An 18,310-nucleotide genomic window follows, 5' to 3' on the forward strand; every position below is an offset into this window, starting at 1 on the left:
AGGCTAGGTTATTTGAGATGTTAATGTTCTCGGATTAAATTGTTGAATTGTGCAAACCATGGGGGTCAAGTCCTATTTTGGAGAAAATTTTTCCTTTTGCAGATTCATACAAAATGCTCGAGGGCTAGCATAAGCTAAGTAGGGGGATTTGATTAAATGCCAAAGTTACATATTTTATGTAATTAAATTGGTTAATTTATGAGAGTGCACCACTAATTTTTCCATGTTTTTGTTGAATTTTGTGCACGGGTGCAATTTGGAGCTAAATAGAAGAAAAAAGAAACAATTGGGCTAGATTGAAGAAAGAAGCAAAGAAGGAGGGCCAAAGCAGAATTTTTCCAAAAATAATTAGCTAAATTGTTGACTTAGTGGAAGATTATTTTGGGATATTTTTTATATCATGGAATATTTTTCCTTGATTTTCTATACTAGTTGGCTCTTAATTTAGCAATGCCACTAGTATAAATAGAGGCTACATTGTTCATTTTAATCATCAATAAATTCATAAATCAACTTTCATCTTTAAATTCAATCTTTTCTCCATTTTTTCTCACGTAGCATCTGTTGTTCATAGTTTCTTTTTCTTCAATTTATTAATTCCTAGTTAGCCACCTCCTTAAATCGTTTGCAATTCTTTTTTTTTTCAAATTCCCTTTTCATTTCCAATAGTCAACCACCCCACTTTAATATATTTTTCCAGCCCCCATACTCAATCACGTCACCCATCCTTTCACTCATTTTACCTTTTTTAATTTATCCAATACCAACATGTCCCAAACCTTAGCCAACTAAATCCATTTTCAGCTTTAGGTCGAAATTAGCCTCGTCAAAACCCGTGAGTTACGAACCCGAGCAAATTAACTCCTAAATTCCAGTACTTATTATTTCTCCGGATTAAGAGTATGATTTTGTCAGCTCACAAAGTCAGGCCATCATTAAGTCAAAAAAGACGTCGTTTGATTTAGTGTGGTTAGACGCACAGTTGGAATTCCGAAAGGAACGTTTCTAATCGATTTTCTGTGAACACATTGCCGTGCCAAGTGGAGATTGCTGTTTGGTTCCGTCAAGGGAAGTAGTAACCGGATTTAAATGTCCCACGCGGTTGAGGGCATTGGTTCGAGCTAGGCTCTTCTAGAACGCAAAGCTGCCGGAGTTCTAAATCACGAACGTTTCGTGGTTGTTCGATCGGTAAGGGTTGGTTATTGGAAGTTCCATAACTAATTTACACAAGGAAGAGTTGGTGTCCGAGGCGTCCTTGGTAGCTATAACTAGCTTATTGGAAAAGAGGAGTTCATTTAATTTCGAGGATCGATTCAAAGACGAGGAAAATTTGTGCCTAAAGTTGAGCTTATTCTAATTAATTTTTCTTCATATTTATTTAACTGTTTTTATTATTCTGTTTTCAACTTTTTCTTTTCACGCATTTTATTTATTTATTTCAGGTCTTCAAATTTTATCCCCCCGAACTTTTTAGGCACGACAACTGCCCCGATATAAATCTGGTCAAAAGAGGAACAATTTGCAGTAAACCCAGTCTCTGAGGGATTGACCCTACTCCCTATACTGCTTAAATCGCAAATTAGGCGTAGGTTTATATTGGTGGATTCGACACCCATCAATATTTTAATTGCGATTTATGTTATAAATGTCAATTAAATTATGCATTTGTAAATTGTCAATATTCATGTAGTTAATTAAATGTTGATGATAATAAAATGTATAGTTGACTTCACACTCATTAAAACTTGAAATTTACCTTAAGGTGAATGATTTATTTTATGAATAGTGAAAATTATGGTGACAAATTACCATTATACTTTACTTTGATTGCTATTTGTCATTATACTTATGAACTAGAGATAAATTTACCACTATACTTTAATTTTATATTGAATTTTATAAATTTACTTTTATTTGATTAAATTTTGGAACTAAAGTTGAATTTTTTATATTAAACTTTGGTTTTAATTTTAATTTAAAATAATATGAAGACAATTTTTAATAAAATAGTTTTTTATATTTTACTTTAATATTTAGCAATAATAATTTAATTAGTATAATACTAGAATTAAATAAACATAGTTATTTTATTGAAAAACAAACTTTTTTATTTTACAAGCTTTTTATTTCATTAAATAGAAATTTAATTTAGTTTACTAATTTTTAATATTCATAAGTTAAATTATTATTAATTATTAAAATAAAACATTTGAAAGATTTTTTCCTATTAAATTATGTTATTAAATCATCAAAATTAATATTGAGTGGTAATTTTAATTAAAAATCAAAATTGGTGACAAAATTAATAAAATTCAAAGTTTAGTGATAAAATTTAATCACATAACCTGTTGCTATTATTAATTTAAGCGGTGAAGAAAAGATGTTATACTATAAACAAAGGGAATGAATTAAGCATTGTATTGTTGAGAATGACTATTGTTAACAACATTAAGACCATACTTCCACAAATTGAAAATAAGAAAGAATATCTTATGTTTGTGGAAGAACATTTTTGTTTTGCGGATAAGCCCTCTCATTGGTACTTTAATGGCAGAACTCACGACCATGAAATATGATGGGTCTAGGGGAATGCAAGAGCATATCATTGAGATGAATAATATTATGTCAAGACTAAGGACGCTTGGGATGACGGTGGATGAGCTTTTAGTGCATTTTGTATTGAACTCACTACCTTTGAATAATGGGTCGTTTCAAATTAACTATAATACTATTAGCAATAAGTGGGATATTAATGAATTGGCTAGTATGCTCATTCAGGAGAAAGCAAGATTAAAAAGTCAAGGAGTTGAAAAAAGACTTAAGGCAAAAACAAATAAATTTAAGAAAAAGAAAAACTCGCTTGTTAATGTCTCTAATGGAGAGAAAAAGGAACGAATGACAAATAAGTGTCACTTCTGTAAGAAAGCAAAACACTATCAGAAAGATAGCCAAACATGCAAAGCTTGGTTCGAAAAAAAGGTAAATATTATGTTTCTGAATGTTTCAAATCAAATTTAATTGAAGTTTTTCATAATATTTGGTGGTTTGATTCCGATGCTACTACTCATGTGTCCAACATGATGGAGGAATTCCTTTAGATTCAAACCACAAACCTAAATTGAAGTTTTCTTATATATCAGAACTGTATGAATTTCCCAATTGAAGGCATAGGGACTTATCATTTGGTCTTAGATACCGATTATCACCTAAACCTATTTTAAACTCTTTATGTTCCTTCAATTTCTAGGAACCTTATATCTATTTCAAAACTTGATGTTTTGGGGTTTAATGTAAAGTTTGGACATAATTGTTTCAGTCTATTTAAGGATAATATTATTTTAGGTTTTGAAAACCTTATTAATAAATTATATAAATTGAAACTTGATAATATTTTTACAAATTCCTTACTTGTTGATAATGTGAATGTATTCGAACCCCCGACACCGTGGTTCGTAGCCACGTTCTCTAATCCTCTGAGCTACAGGCCCCACCTCGTCTCCACTGGATTTGTTCTCAGGAGTACACTAAAAAAAAGAACATTTCCTCTCCTCAGCCATTTCGGGTTAAGAAGATGTGAAAGTGTCTTTCTCTCTATAACAACGGTGTGTTCTGAGGTGTGAAGTGGGAGAGGGGATTTCATAATTGGGGTTTTGAATAAGATGACCTTTTCATTTTTCATTCTTCCTTTTTTTTTAATTCTAGTTATTGCCGTGGGACGGAGCGAAAAAGATTAGATCGAGATACAATCAAATATCTGTGACTACTCTCTCGCCCCCCTTTTTTTAGTTTTTTTTCGAATTAGATAAAATAAATAAGAAAGGTAGAACGAAAAAAGTAGATTCAACCTCACCGAAACTCGGGTTCAAGCTCCAATTAAATTACTAGTAGAGCGAAAAGAGAAATGTGGTTAGAACAATAGTATCCTACACGATACTTAAAGAAAATACCGTATGGTAGTTTTAAGTGTAGTATGCCAAATGAAAATTATGCTTACTTGCCACATAAACGTTTGGATAATGTATCCAAAGAAAGATTAGAAAGATTAATAAAGAATGAGAATCTACTAAATTTAGATTTTACTGATATTGGTGTTAGTGTAGATTGTATTATTGGAAAGCAAACCAAACATACTAAGAAAGACGCATACAATAAATATTCAGCTTCTTGAAACAATACATATTAATATATGTGGACTTTTGATGATCCATCTTTTAATGAGGAAAAGTAATTTATCACCTTTATTGATGATTTTTCACAGTATTGTTATATCTATTTGCTTGATGAAAAATCTCAATGAATACATGCCTTTGAAATATACATTAATGGCGTTAAAAGGCAATTAGATAGAAAAATGAAAATAGTAAGATTTGATAGAGGTGGTGAATTTTAGGAGAAATTTATTGAATCAAGAAGATGTTCAAATCCATTTGCAAAATTCCGTGAAAGTCGTGGCACATGTGCACATAATACTACACCAGACATACCTCAACAAAATAGTATTGTGGAAAAGCATAATCAAACTTTATTGAATATGATTCAAAGTATGTTGAGTAACTCCTCATTACCTTTATTGTTGTGGATGTATGCATTGAAAGCCATTGTATATCTGTTAAATAGGGTTCCTAGAAAAATAGTTTCAAAAACTCCTTTTGAGCAGTAGATCAGAAAGAAACCTGGCCTAGCCTAAGGAATTTTTGGTGAGATCATTTTATTGTTTATTCACTTTTGAGTAATTAGTTAACTTTTAGTATGTACTTATTTGATCATTTCTTGTTCTATGAGTTTAGTTGTGAATTTCTTTTTTAGGCAAAGCTCTGTAAAGTTATGTGATGCATCAAACTGGTTAAATTTTTTTCTTGTGTTCATCCTAATGTTTTTTGTTTTATTCACATTGTTATATCAAAACTTATACCAAAGTTTGTGCCCACATTACATATCATGACACTTACTACAACATAACAAGACATACCTTTAAATTATTTAAATATTTCACAAATATTAATGACTTAAAATTATTTAAAATACATTTTTCATGTACAGTACTATTAAATTATTTAAACATTAGTAGCTAATGTCGCATGCAATATTTAATTAATTTTAAATATTTTATTTTCAAATAATAATTAAGCATTTTGAATATAGTCAACATGCAATATAATTTTATTTTATATAATTAATGCAAAGTTACATCATTCAAAATAATAACTAATTAACATAATTAACTTTAATATTATTTTTTATATAAAATTCTAATATTAATTAAGTGATAATTAAGATGGTTACTCTATTTTATAACAATAAAATTAACACAACTTTTGTTTACATCAAAATATTTTTAACTGATAAGTATATTATAATTGTAATTACCAAAATTTCTATTTTATTTAAACTTTTGAAAAATATTCTCTCAATTCAAATTTTTTCTAAGTTTGTTCTTTTATAAATTTAAAATTAATTTACTTTTTAGTTTCCAATTCCATGTCTAAGATTAACATTTTAATTTTTCAGTCTAATTTTCTAGAGCAATATTACACACTTAAAATTACAAATCACACTTTTTCAAATAACCTTTAGGAAAACACTTCTCAAAAAGTTAAAATATGCAATTAATCCCTGTACTATTTTAAAATTTAAGATTTAATCTTTATATTTTAAAAGCTAAAATAATCCTTCTGAATTTTCAATTTAAAAATTCTAATCTAATTATTATTATTGTTAATTTTCATCAAAATTTGTGAACTTAACATATTTATTTATCAATCATATGTAATGTTATATGAGGAAAATCTAATCAACAAATTAAGTTGACAAAAACACTTACAAAGTTAATGATAGAAATGAGATTTTAAAATTAGAAAAGGAACTTTTAATAATAGGGATTAAATTTTAAATTTTATACTAACATCATTTTTTGACCTTTCAGAACTTTTTTTTAAAGCATTCCGAGGTACAAATACAATACCAAACATGCCCTGGAGTAGAATCTCATAGTTCAGCAAGTGAAACCGAGCGAGCGCTCGGTCGGAGCGTACTATTCCAGCCGAAAGCTTACAACCGCTGGGCACCATAAGCAAGGTGCATACAAAAGGGCCCCAAGCCACAAGAGCCTGAAAATCCTGGAGCTCCTTTTTACTGCTGAATAATCAAAATCCAATATACAAAGATTCTATTTAGTTGCATCTTTATTCATTCCTAGATTCACCAAAACCCCACTGCAAAACCCTTCGTTTATTTGTATTTTTATTTTTTTTATTTCCTAAGTTCTCTCCGGTTGGAAATGGATTTCCAAGTGGTGGTTTTAGCTGGTGGCAATTCGAAGAGTCTAACTCCCCTTGTTTCCAAGGTCTCCCCTCCCACTCTTTTGGTTAAAAACAATGATTATAATAAAACCCATTTCTTAATTTCATTATTCCTTACTTTTTCTTATTTTTGGTTCTTGAAATGCTTGCTTGCAGGACGTGCCTAAACCGCTGCTTCCGGTAGCCAACCACCCTGTTCTTTACTACGTTCTGCACCAATTGGAAGAGAGCAACCTCAAAGATCTCATTGTTGTAAGAAAATAGAGTTCCTTTTTTTCCTTATTTCTTATAAAGGCTTGGGATGTTTTAAATGGATATTATTATTTGTTTATAGTTTTTAGGGTTTTTTATTTTGTTCTGAATGTTTGGGGTGGCAAATAGGTGGTTGAAGGAGAAGATGCTGGGCTTCTTGTTGGTGCTTGGATTTCTGGGACATTCGTTGATCGTCTACATGTTGAGGTACTGTACTCTTTTTTTTTTTTTTTCAAATTAGCTTTGATATTTTTATGTTGAAAGTATGACATTATATATATGATACATATATATATTTCATGAGAAGATATCAAAGTTACAATTGTACAGAAATAATTAGTTTTACACCATTTTATAGTTTCATGTACTATTAGATTTAGCTTAGGAAGTTACATGGAGCAACCAATCAAGTTTTGTAGCTTTGTGACAGAAATATCAAATGCAATGAAATAGTATGAGATAAATCCCTTTTGTGAGATCTTGTGCATTGACTTGTAATGGACCATGACAGAATGCCTATGAGTGTAATATCAAGAAGATAGTTACCCCTTTTGTATGGAGGTGTGGTTGGCTGCATTCTACCATGGGCACATGCGGTGGAGTCTATAGAGTTATTGCTTTATTGCTTCACTGACATGAAAATTTGCAGTCCTTGTCTTAGCTAGGCTGGGTATTGCGTTAAATGATTGAGGGCTTTGCAAGATTGTAAATCTGTTATCAAGAAGAAAAGAATCAGACTTTGTCAATACATTAGTCAATATGATTATAGGATAATCAGATTAAGCTCTTCTTATCATATTAAACAATTTTTTATGGTTACTATTATGGTAATGTTTGAACTGTTAGAATATAGAACTAATCGATGCAGGAATGGAAGCAGTAATTTTCCTGTTGTGGCATTTTAGTTTGAACAGTTGAGGTTGCTTAAGATGGTAATTTCATCCATTAGGGCTTTGCTCATTTTATAGAATCTTATGCGCTTCATGTCTTTCCTCTTTACACTGTAGTCTTATGTTATCTAGTACTTGAAAGGACAAGGTAAAATTCATTATTTTGGCATCTTGAGAACCACATTATACAGCTTCGAAGTGAACTGTCCTGTTATGATTTGTTGTCATCAAGAGATATCTTTGGTCAATAAGTAGACTTGAAAGTGCTTTAATATTTTCCCTTTTATACTTTCTCTTTCTCCATGCTGTTAAACCTATTTCTGTTCTCAGTTTTTGCAATCAGTACTGTTAAGTGTCAGAATTTGTTATTATCATTATTCTGAAGCTTCCTAATCAGGTTATGCATGTTCTATTTTGTAGAATCTGTTGACACCCTGTCCTGAATTGTCTATCCAAGAACATAACTGATGATGTTAACAAATAGATGTACTTTACGAAACTCCACTTGTTTGCACATGCAGAATCCCTTAATCACATATGTTCAGTCTATTAGTGTAAGATTTTCCTTTTTTTTTCTTCAGTTCCAAAAACCTATATCTAAGATGACCATGCATGCATGCATGCTTCACTTCATTTCTGTTTTCATAAATATGTTTTTTAAGGTTGTAAGGTTGCATGCCATTCTTGTGACTATGAATCATATTTGTTTGTGGTGAGATACTCTCCTTTTCCTAGTTTAATAACTAACTGGTTTCCTTTTATCTGATGTTGCAGATTGCTGCAGTCCCTGAGGATATTGGAACGGCTGGGGCACTTAGGGCAATCTCACACTACCTCACTGCAAAAGACATTTTGGTTAGAGTTTTTTTCATTAATTGTGTTTGAGTTCCCAAACAAACTAGCTTCTTTCCTTACAGCCCTCTTCATGTTCCTGCAGGTTGTGAGTGGTGATCTTGTTTCTGATGTTTCTCCTGGTGCAGTTGCTGCCACCCACAGGCGACATGATGCTGTAGTGACTGCAACACTTTGCTGTGTTCCCATTAGTGGGTCTTCAGAATCAGGGTCCTCTGGTGGGAAAGACAAAACCAAAAAACCAGGACGATACAACATCATTGGACTGGACCCTCGCAAACAGTTTTTATTACACATAGCAACAGGTTAGACTTCTAACGTTCTGATTTATTTAGCATTTTCATTGGGCTGGAGTCTTACATAGAATCTTTTAATGCATTCTAGGAGCAGAAATTGAGAAAGATACACGACTTCAGAAGCACCTTCTCCATGCAGTAGGCCAGGTATTGCTTTCAATCAGTCCATTTACTTCTGCTTCTTCTTCTTTTACAACATTAATGCCCTATTTGGTGGGGTTGACTGATGAGAGAGTTGCATGCTCCCACATACTAGTTTAGAGGCTTCTAATATTCTTTATGGCCAATAATTCAAAAGCTGCTCTTGATTCTATTGCTTCAGAGAAGCATTTGTGTTATTACAATAAATTGGCCTTTTTCTTGGCAACATGGCTTATTATTTTATTTTATTCTTGTAATATTAATCTTTTCCATGCACTTATGCTTGGATCCTCCCTCTCCCTCCATCCATATGTTTGCATATGCGTTTATTTTCCTTTGTCAAATGGAAAAGTAGATTGCTAAAGAAAAAATTTCCTTTTGCATTTTAATTATCCGGAAAAAGGCTCATATTTGTTAGACATTCTGTTGTTATTCTTGTTTTCCTTTTTTGTATTTTAATAGATGGAAATTCGATCTGATCTGATGGATGCACACATGTATGCATTCAAGAGGTTGGTTCCCTGTCACCTCCCACTTGCTTTGAAATCAGCTTTCAAATTTGGGGTGCTCCATTTTCGTCTAATTTGTTTTATTTCCGCTCAGGTCTGTCCTGCAAGAAGTTTTAGACCGAAAGGATACTTTTCAAAGCTTGAAACAGGATGTAGTTCCTTATCTTGTCCGGAGCCAGTTGGTTAGTAGCACTACGTTTCAGGATGTTCAAAGGCCACTCTTGTATAACTGGGTATCTAATTTTGTTCCTGATTCTTTTAAAACTGTCAGAAATCTGAGGCTGTATTAAGTGGAATTCGACAAGCAGAGGAAGATGGTAACGAGAAGGTTAGTTTCCCAAACAATCAAGTAATGGTCTCTCAAATCCTTGCTAATGCATCTACCCCAAGCTTTCATGAACTCTATTCTATGGATCCTGATGGTTCTGCCCAAACTCGGAAAACCCATAAATGTTGTGCTTATATTGCAAGCAGCAGCAGTTATTGTGTTCGCTTAAATTCCATTCAAGCATTCATGGATATCAATCGAGATGTGAGATCTATTTTTCATTTTGCTTTTTTTATTTGGCACTTTGTGTTTTCTAATCCACATTGTATTTTTCGTAAATAACTTATATCTATCTCGAACATTTCAGGTCACTGGTGAGGCAGATCATCTGCTAAGTGATAATGTTATAGGCCCTTCACCTAAGCTTGGAACCAAAACTACTGTAAGCCTACATCACTAGCACAAACTTTAGAATCATTAAAACCAATTTGGATAACTGCTGGTTTTTATTGTGAATACTAAATAATAAACATGCAGGTTTTAACATGCTTTATACCCATAAAGTAAGGCCTTATCTTCCTATGATTTTAGGTCGGACCACACTGTATGCTGGGGGAAGGTTCAGAAATGGGTGATAAATGCCAAGTAAAACGATCTGTAATTGGCCGTCACTGCCGGATAGGCTCCCATGTAAAGGTATGATGATTTATTTAGTCATAATAAGCAAGTAAGATAAAGCGAAATGTAAATCTGTCAGTAAAGCTTGTCCCATATGATTTTGTCATTTATGAACTTGTAAATAAAAGTTTCAAGCTTAGATTTTTGTTCACTTTGCAATACAAATCGCTTTCCATGCATATGCAGGTTGTCAATTCAGTTGTAATGAATCATGTTACCATTGGCGATGGCTGTATAATTCAAGGTTCCGTGATTTGCAGCAATGTACAACTTCAAGAGCGTGTTGTATTGAAGGATTGCCAAGTAATTCTCCAACACTGTTGACTTTTCATAATGTGAAGAATCAACTAATTTCATTAATTTTTATTACATTTTAGTATTTATTACAGTAGTTATTCCATTATGCTTCTTTTAGGTTGGGGCAGGCTTTGTAGTTACCGCTGGAAGTGAGTATAAAGGAGAATCTTTGGCTAGAAAAGAGAAATGAGTGAAGGCAATTGTATCCCAGAAAAAAAACGCGAGGCTTGGCCCATCTCATTTTAATGTTGTTTTTCGGACATGCTTCTATGGAACCGCTGGCACTGGTAAAATGTGATCCTTGGCAAGTGAAGGTAAGACAAATGTTAACAAGGCTATTTTCCTGCTTATCATTTTATTTTCATTTCGAATGTTTGATGGAGTTACCTTGCTGTGTATTTTTTGGAAGACTAAAAAGGATATATAGAAAGCCCAATTTTGGCTTATGTTTTGGTGGTCCAAATTTTACAGTATTAAAATGGAATGCCTTTGATGATATGTTCCTATTTGTGCTTTGTTTTTGTCCTATTAAAGTTTCTGGTGCATAGTTTTCTTGTTAACCATGAATGTAGTAACATAATATTTGTCCCTTGGATTTGGATTAAGTATTGGACACGGATAGGTGTCTGATACTGGGATATATATATTTTAAGATTTTCATATATTTTGGAGGGCAAGGATTTACTTGCAAAAGAGTTTTGCTAGTCTTGAATGATTATAGAGGTTCAATCAAAGCCAAATCGAGTTTAAGTTAAAAGGAGTCCTAGTTATATGAAGCTTGAACTCATCGGGATTAATTTTTAAAGTTAAAGCTCGATTTGAGATACTAATCGAGTTATTTGAGCTTTGCTAAATTAGAGGCTCAAATAAGCCTGTTACCTAGTAAAAGATAAGCTTAGTTTCATGCCAGACTTCAAACTTGGTTATTACGATTATATAAGCAATCAAGCTCAGCATATTAGGAGATTATACAAGATCGTAGACAACCAGATCAAATTGATGTTCTTATAGCATGTTTATTTTTTCCGTAATCATTTTACTTTAGCAAGGACATTGCAACAGAGGGGGATCAATCATATCCTGGCAAAGTCCATCGATTTCTTTCCGTCATGTTTCTTGCTGAAAAAATATTTGAAGTAATCTGAGAAGACAACTTCCTTATACAATGGTTGCTCCCCACTTTCTAGCACTTCCGGCAGAGGACCGAAAACAGCATCTGGTCCTGGATTCACAAAAATAGGCACTGAAACTCTGTCCTTGCTTCTATTGGCAACCACCCGGTGTTCAATGCTTTTGTATCTGTCGTTGCTCATTATTTGTAGAATGTCTCCAATGTTGATTACGAGAGCCCCATTGATTGGCAGAACATGAATCCAGCTATCATTTTCAGTTGCTCGAACATAAAGGCCGCCATTATCGTCTTGGAGGAGAACAGTGAGTGTTGATATATCAGAGTGAGGCTGTACTCCTGCTGTGAAGTCTGGGTTCGGGCAATGCGGATAGTACATTAAGTTAACTATCGGCGAACCCATTAATGTATATTCTCTAGCTTTATCTATTTGTTTCACCTTCAGGCCCTCCAGGAGGACCTCCAGCAGCTTCCGTATCACAGACTTTGCACTCTCCATGTATTCCACCACTTCATCCCTGTAAACAGTCATGAGGCAATTGTAAATATGGATGCTATTTTGCAGTTCGAGGTTTTTTTTCAATCGATGTTTTCTGTAATCGACTGTCGTGTCACCCATTACATCCGCAAAACGTCTGCAAATGCATGAATCAAGCTTACCTATCTTCCGACTTGATAAAAATATATCCAATCCTCTCAAGCACCCATTTTTTAATTGGTCAAAAACTGCTAAAAAGTAACTTCTTCGAAACCTAACCCTCGATGAAGATTGTTATACCAAAAGAGCAGATCCATAACCATTGCAAAAGCTTGAATTAAACATGTGTAGATGCTCAATAGGCGACAATTAAAGCAGAAGTGTAGAAGAAAATAAAATCACCTGCAAACAGGGGGCCATAGGGGGAATGATTCCAGATCCCGAGGACTACAACGAAAGCTGAGGTAATCTTTCCACTCAAGAACAGCCTCTGCCTGCGGAACAAAGCTTGTTTTCAAAGTCACTGTGTCAGTGGGCGAATTCCCGGCCCAGTACTTGTTTCTCTCTTCGTATGGTAACCCAAAGAACCTATAAGCGGCTTCCTTGACGGCGTCGAGAACATGCAAGGGCACTCCATGGTTAATTATCTGAAAGAAACCCCACTTGCCGGCAGCATCGCAGATCGATTCCTTAACCTTGGGATCATCCCAATTGGAAACGTCGATTACTGGGATGGAGTCGTAAGGTAAGATGTTGTTTGGTAGCAATCTCTCCTCGATTGGTAGAATGTAAAGGTCGGGAACGGTTTCAATGCCTGTATCCACTAATCCCTTTATTCCATTACCTTTGTTTACCACAAAATCGAGTATCTTCTCGGAGTTTGGGTTTCTTGGTGCCATTGCAAGAGATAGAAGAGGGGAGACTGTAAAATGGTTGTCTGAATTATGTTGCCTTCCGTAGTTATACAGCAGTAATCCTGCAAACCGGAGTCCCCGACCACAATAAAATATCCAAGCAAGTGTCGGCTGGAGGGGTTTTTTTTTATTAAAATAATATAAAAAATTAATTACGAAAATGATATAACTAAATTAATTATAAAAATAATCGTTTTCTATATTATTTTCGGATGCCGCAACCCACTAAAATTCTCTCAATTTCTACTAATGAGTCAGTAAAAATATATATTTTTTTAAATGGGGCAGCTAAGCGTATCAAGTAGTATCCAAAAAATGCTCCTTGAATATAGATCAAATACGATACGGATAAAGAAAAAAAATATTTTTTTGAGGTGCGACACCGGTTTGAATTAAAAAAAATTTGCTGCTTTATAAAATTTAAATGAATTGGCCTAAAGTTGATTGGAGATTTTTTTTGCCTGAGTGAAAAAGCTATCTCAGCTTTGAAAATATAACACAAGCATAAATTAAAAAATAATAAAATAGTCAAACACAATATAGCAGATACAACTATGCCGACAGAAAAAAACAAATAAATAAAAAGTGCATTGACTAATTTGATTCCCATGCTGGAAATAGAAAAATGAAAGGGAAAGTAAAGTTGCCTTCCAATAAGTACTAACAAATAGTAAGAAGAGAAACAATGAAACTTCAAACTAAAAAAAGAAGTAAATGTTGGCATGTTGCACATGCATCCTCACATTATGAAGTTTGTACTCGGTGCCGGGGACCTAAGGGAGGTGCGAAGCTGAATAGGACAGTGGCCTGAAGGAGGTTGAAGCAACAGCCAGCAACCAGCAACCAGCAAGCAGAGGCACGGAGTAAGAGAGGCAGCAAATATGAAGGAAGCAGAAAGGCGACACCCTCAACGTCAGCTTTTTTTTTTTTAATTTAAATTGGTGTGCTGCTTCACATTTTGACGGTACCACCTTAAAAAAATATTTTTTCTTATTGATGCCATTTTTTGTTTGTATTTGAAGGTATTTTTCAGGTGTTGCCTAATGTCACGAGCCGCAGTTCAAAGCCCGTGACCATCGCACCAAATGCATCCAATGGAGGTCTATTGTTTAAAAGGGGATCATTTGGCCCACGAGAACTGACCCGATTCAAAGAACTATTGGAGAAGCCTATCAGATTGAAGCCTGGTTGGCCAATTTGGTAACTAATCTTAGAAGATTGAGAGAATCATATCTTGTAAAGATTAGATTAGTGACATATCTTGTAAATCCCTAAAATAAAGGGATATGGTTAATTGACCGTCGATTTTGGGGGAGCTCAACTATAAATAGAGAGCCTCCCCCTCATTTGTACTGACTTCATTCATTGTTTCATTATTCTTTGTGAATAAGAGAATTGAGAGCATTTACTCAAACACTTTGCGTGCGCTCTTTCTGTTGTTCTTTGTTGTTATTCTTTTGGCATAAATCGCTTCTGCTATTCAATTTGGTGCCTTAGAGGAGTTCTTAGGGAAGCCTTACTTGAGTAAAAGCTGACTTAGGCGAGTTTGGTCGAACGGATCGCCTAGGGCCGCACGGATCGCGAGACGAAAGGTCTAGCCCCGTGACAAGTGGTATCCGAGCTGTTGGTTCGAACCAAGTGATATCTGAGTTATTGGTTCGAAGGCACCGCTGGGATGTCGAAAGAAGAGTTTGAACAAAGGTGGGCGAGAAAGTCTTTGAGGGTGATGTTTTTGGCAGTAGAGGAACGTGTGGGTAAACTCGACGGATCCATGGAGGACGTAAAGGAGGCACTTGATGGGGTTGAGAGTCGCATAGACAACTGGAAGGAACAGTCCAGAGACTATGTAAAGATGTCTCTTGATTCCACCATGGATAAGGCAAACGAGTTGTTTAATTCACACAGGGATAAACTATTGGAGAAGAACGATGCTCTTGAGGCCATGATGATGGCTTTGAAGGAGGAAACAATGGTCACGACGAGGGCTTTGAGCACAAGAATAGAGGAGCTTGAGGGAGAGCTGGTCTTGTGCTGAGCAGTCGTGGGGAAAGGAGTATCAAGTGCAGCACTCAATAACGAGGATGTCCCGAAGCCGAAAGAGTTTGTGGGGACAAGGTTTGCATGCGATGTGGACAATTTCTTGTGGAGGATAGAAAACTACTTACATGCCAAAGGCATCGTGGATGATGCGGTTAAGGTAAACATTGCTTCAATGTTTCTTACTGATATTGCACTTTTATGGTGGCGAGGCAGGACCACAGATAAAATGCAAGGTGAGATTGGGACGTGAAACTCATGCAAGGTGAGATTGGGACGTGGCAAGAGTTTCAATGCGAATTGAAGGGACAGTTTTACCCAGAATTTGCCGAGGAAGAAGCTCGGGCAAAGTTGTAAGGGATAAAGCAACGGGACACAGTGGGGGAGTATGTTCGAGAGTTCAAGAAACTCATGCTCCAAGTTTCAGAGGTGACCGAGAAAGAAGCATTGCTTGTTTTTCAGAATGGATTGAAGCCGTAGGTCAGACAAGAGGTGGAACAAAGAGGTGTCCAAAAGCTGCCGGAAGCCATGGCGGTAGTTGAGTCCGTGGTCAAGCTTGGTCTAGGGAAAGACAAGCTTAGGTCTTCCAAGTTCAAGGAAAGGGGCGTACGTGAAATGGATCACAAGGAAGATATTGTTAATGAAAATGGCAACAGCGACAGTAGTGGTAATGGGAAACCACGAGTTGGGAAGTAGAAACCCAAGAGGAAAAGGGACAAGCTAAAATGCTTTCTCTGTGACGGTCCACACATTTTGAGGAAATGTCCGAAGAAATTCGTGCTTAAGGAAAAACCGGTGGGTAAGGCCTTGGTACATGATTCGAGCGCAAGGGGTGTCGAAGTCAAGGTGGCTGAAAATAAGAAGAAGCCAATGGAGTGCTTCTTATGTCATAGTCCACATAAGTTGTGGAAGTGTTCGAGGAAGTCTGTCATCGAAGGGAACGATGGAGTAGACAAAGAGCCCAAGAAGCTTGGTTTGAGCAAGAGAAAAGTCAAAGCCAAGAGGGAAAAGAGGAGCAAAAAGAAGCGAGTAAAGTGCTTCTTGTGTCGTGGTCCGCATGAGTTACGGAACTGTCTAAAGCAAGCCGAAGTCAAAGAAAAGGCAACATTTGAGCTTGGTGAGTTATCGGAGGGGCTTCCACCCAAGGAAGAAGTGATTTTGTCATCGAACTTAGAGGGAAAAGTTGTGATGAAAACAGTGAAGCTGGGACCAATGAGGCTCGAATTGAGTGAAGCGTCGGAGTTTGCTGAGTCATCGACAAGGCTTCCACTATGGGAGAGGTGGGTGGTGCATCGAACTTCAAGGAAAAAGAAGTGATGCATGTGAGACAGTTGACCAGAGTAAATGCAATGAGTAAGACGGCTCGAGTTAAGAAGCAACGTAAGCTGAGGTAAAAGTCCCGAAGAAAGGGAAAAGCTAAGGCGTCGAGATGAGATCGAGTCGAATCAAGTCAGTGCCATTCAAAAGTCACAACGAGGGCGTTGCGAGAATGGGTGGGGGAGAATGTCACGGGCCGCAGTTCAAAGCTCGTGACTATCACACCAAATGCATTCTATGGAGGTCTATTATTTAGATGAGGATCATTTGGCCCACGAGAACTGACCCGATTCAAAGAACTGTTGGAGAAGCCTGCCAGATTGAAGCCTGGTTGTCCCGATAATGAAAATATGACAACTTAGGCTAATTTGGTAACTAATCTTAGAAGATTGAGAGAATCATATCTTGTAAAGATTAGATTAGATTTGATATGACATATCTTGTAAATCCCTAAAATAAAGGGATATGGTTAATTTCGTCCGTTAATGTAAATGTATCTTGACCGTCGATTTTGGGGGAGCTCAACTATAAATAGAGAGCCTCCCCCTCATTTGTACTGACTTCATTCATTGTTTCGTTATTCTTTATGAATAAGAGAATTGAGAGCATTTACTCAAATACTTTGCGTGCACTCTTTCTGTTGTTCTTTGTTGTTCTTCTTTTGGCATAAGTCGCTTCCGCTCTTCAATTTGGTGGCTTAGAGGAGTTCTTAAGGAACCCTCACTTGAGTAAAGGCTGACTTAGGTGAGTTTGGACGAACGGATCGCCTAAGGCCACACGGATCGCGAGACGAAAGGTCTAGCCCCGTGGCACTAATACGTTGATGGTACCACTTGAAAATTATTATTATTTATTTCAACCGACTCATTGGCCGAAGGTGGGGACGTGAGTGAAGCTAGAATTTTTTTTAGGGAAAATTAAATTATAATTTGTACGATAGTAAAAATACAATTTACTATTTTAATAGTTTATATATTTATAATTTTTAAAGGATTAAATCAAATACTTATCATTTTTAGGAGGGCAAAGTACAATTTTACCTTTACTAATTGAAAATTTTAAAAATTTTAAAAGATCTAAATGAAAAATTTTCCATTTTAGGTGGGGGCCGGGGCCCTTACCAACTCCCTAGCTATGCCTTTGGGTGGAGGGAATTTTAGGATGGTGTCGCCTGACACTTTGGCTGCACCCAAAAACACCACACAAAACGACTCAATTTTGTAAATAATCTACGTGTTATATAATTTTCGTAATTAAATTTTTTGATTTATTTTAATAAAATACCAAACAGTTGGATCTAAACTATTATTTAACAAAGAATTAATATACTATTATTATTAGTTAGTTAATATATTTTTTATTATGACATTTGTGTTTTTTTTTTATTTGACAAAAGTTATATATTTTGGTGCCCAAACGTAATATTGTTAACTATTCAATGTTTAATTTAAGTTTTATGTTAATTTGATAAAAGTTGATTGATAATATTATTAGGTTTGAATTTTTATGATTTTGTTAATAGAATAAATTTAATATTAATTGTGAATTTTTAATTTTATGCTTAATTTGTCAAATACAATTCGATGATGTCATTTAATTCGCATTTTAGGGTTGATTTGATCAAAGTTAATTTCTATTATTATTAGCTAGTTAATGAATTTTTATGAAGTTAATTTTAAAACCCGAATTAAACATTAAAAAGTTAACACTGTTACCTTTGGATACAAAAATATATAACTTTTGTTAAATACAAGTCTTGGATTAGACTAAAAATAACACATATATCATATTAGAAAAAAAAGGGTCAAACTAGGTACCAAATTATTTATTAAGCCTTTAAGCTTTCATTACATTTTACTCAAATCTTATATAAACAAGAATGTATCATGTGGCATGATTTTATTAAGGGTAAAGTACAAGAATGGTCACTAAAGTATTCAAAATTAAACTTTT

The 18,310-nt window shown here is 34.9% G+C and overlaps 2 protein-coding genes across 5 annotated transcripts; one reads left to right on the forward strand and one right to left on the reverse strand.

Moving 5' to 3' along the window:
- Positions 1 to 5,944: 5,944 nt before the first annotated feature.
- On the forward strand, positions 5,945 to 12,194 carry LOC105799337 (uncharacterized). 4 transcript variants are annotated; one of them, XR_008188757.1, is made up of 14 exons: positions 5,946 to 6,343; positions 6,456 to 6,551; positions 6,681 to 6,758; positions 8,216 to 8,296; positions 8,379 to 8,598; positions 8,678 to 8,736; positions 9,193 to 9,242; positions 9,334 to 9,421; positions 9,511 to 9,771; positions 9,875 to 9,949; positions 10,099 to 10,203; positions 10,372 to 10,488; positions 10,601 to 10,796; positions 11,528 to 12,194. XR_008188757.1 is itself a non-coding variant. In XM_012629845.2 (13 exons), the coding sequence occupies exons 1-13, from the start codon at positions 6,278 to 6,280 to the stop codon at positions 10,670 to 10,672; spliced, it is 1,362 nt and encodes a 453-aa protein (XP_012485299.1). In that variant the 5' UTR covers positions 5,945 to 6,277; the 3' UTR covers positions 10,673 to 10,984. The 4 variants fall into 4 exon arrangements, 3 of the variants coding, with proteins under 3 accessions (XP_012485299.1, XP_012485298.1, XP_012485300.1); XM_012629845.2 differs by lacking the exon at positions 11,528 to 12,194 and having other exon boundaries at positions 5,945 to 6,343; positions 8,684 to 8,736; positions 10,601 to 10,984; XM_012629844.2 differs by lacking the exon at positions 11,528 to 12,194 and having other exon boundaries at positions 10,601 to 10,984.
- Positions 11,382 to 13,100, reverse strand: LOC105799341 (feruloyl CoA ortho-hydroxylase F6H1-3). Its single transcript, XM_012629849.2, has 2 exons — positions 12,492 to 13,100; positions 11,382 to 12,129 (listed from the first exon to the last, which is right to left on the reverse strand). Exons 1-2 carry the CDS (start codon positions 12,986 to 12,988, stop codon positions 11,556 to 11,558), a joined length of 1,071 nt encoding a protein of 356 aa, XP_012485303.1. The 5' UTR covers positions 12,989 to 13,100; the 3' UTR covers positions 11,382 to 11,555.
- Between the last annotated feature and the right edge of the window lie 5,210 nt (positions 13,101 to 18,310).

This window comes from Gossypium raimondii, chromosome 9, assembly GCF_025698545.1.
Source record: "Gossypium raimondii isolate GPD5lz chromosome 9, ASM2569854v1, whole genome shotgun sequence".
Lineage (NCBI taxonomy): Eukaryota > Viridiplantae > Streptophyta > Magnoliopsida > Malvales > Malvaceae > Gossypium > Gossypium raimondii.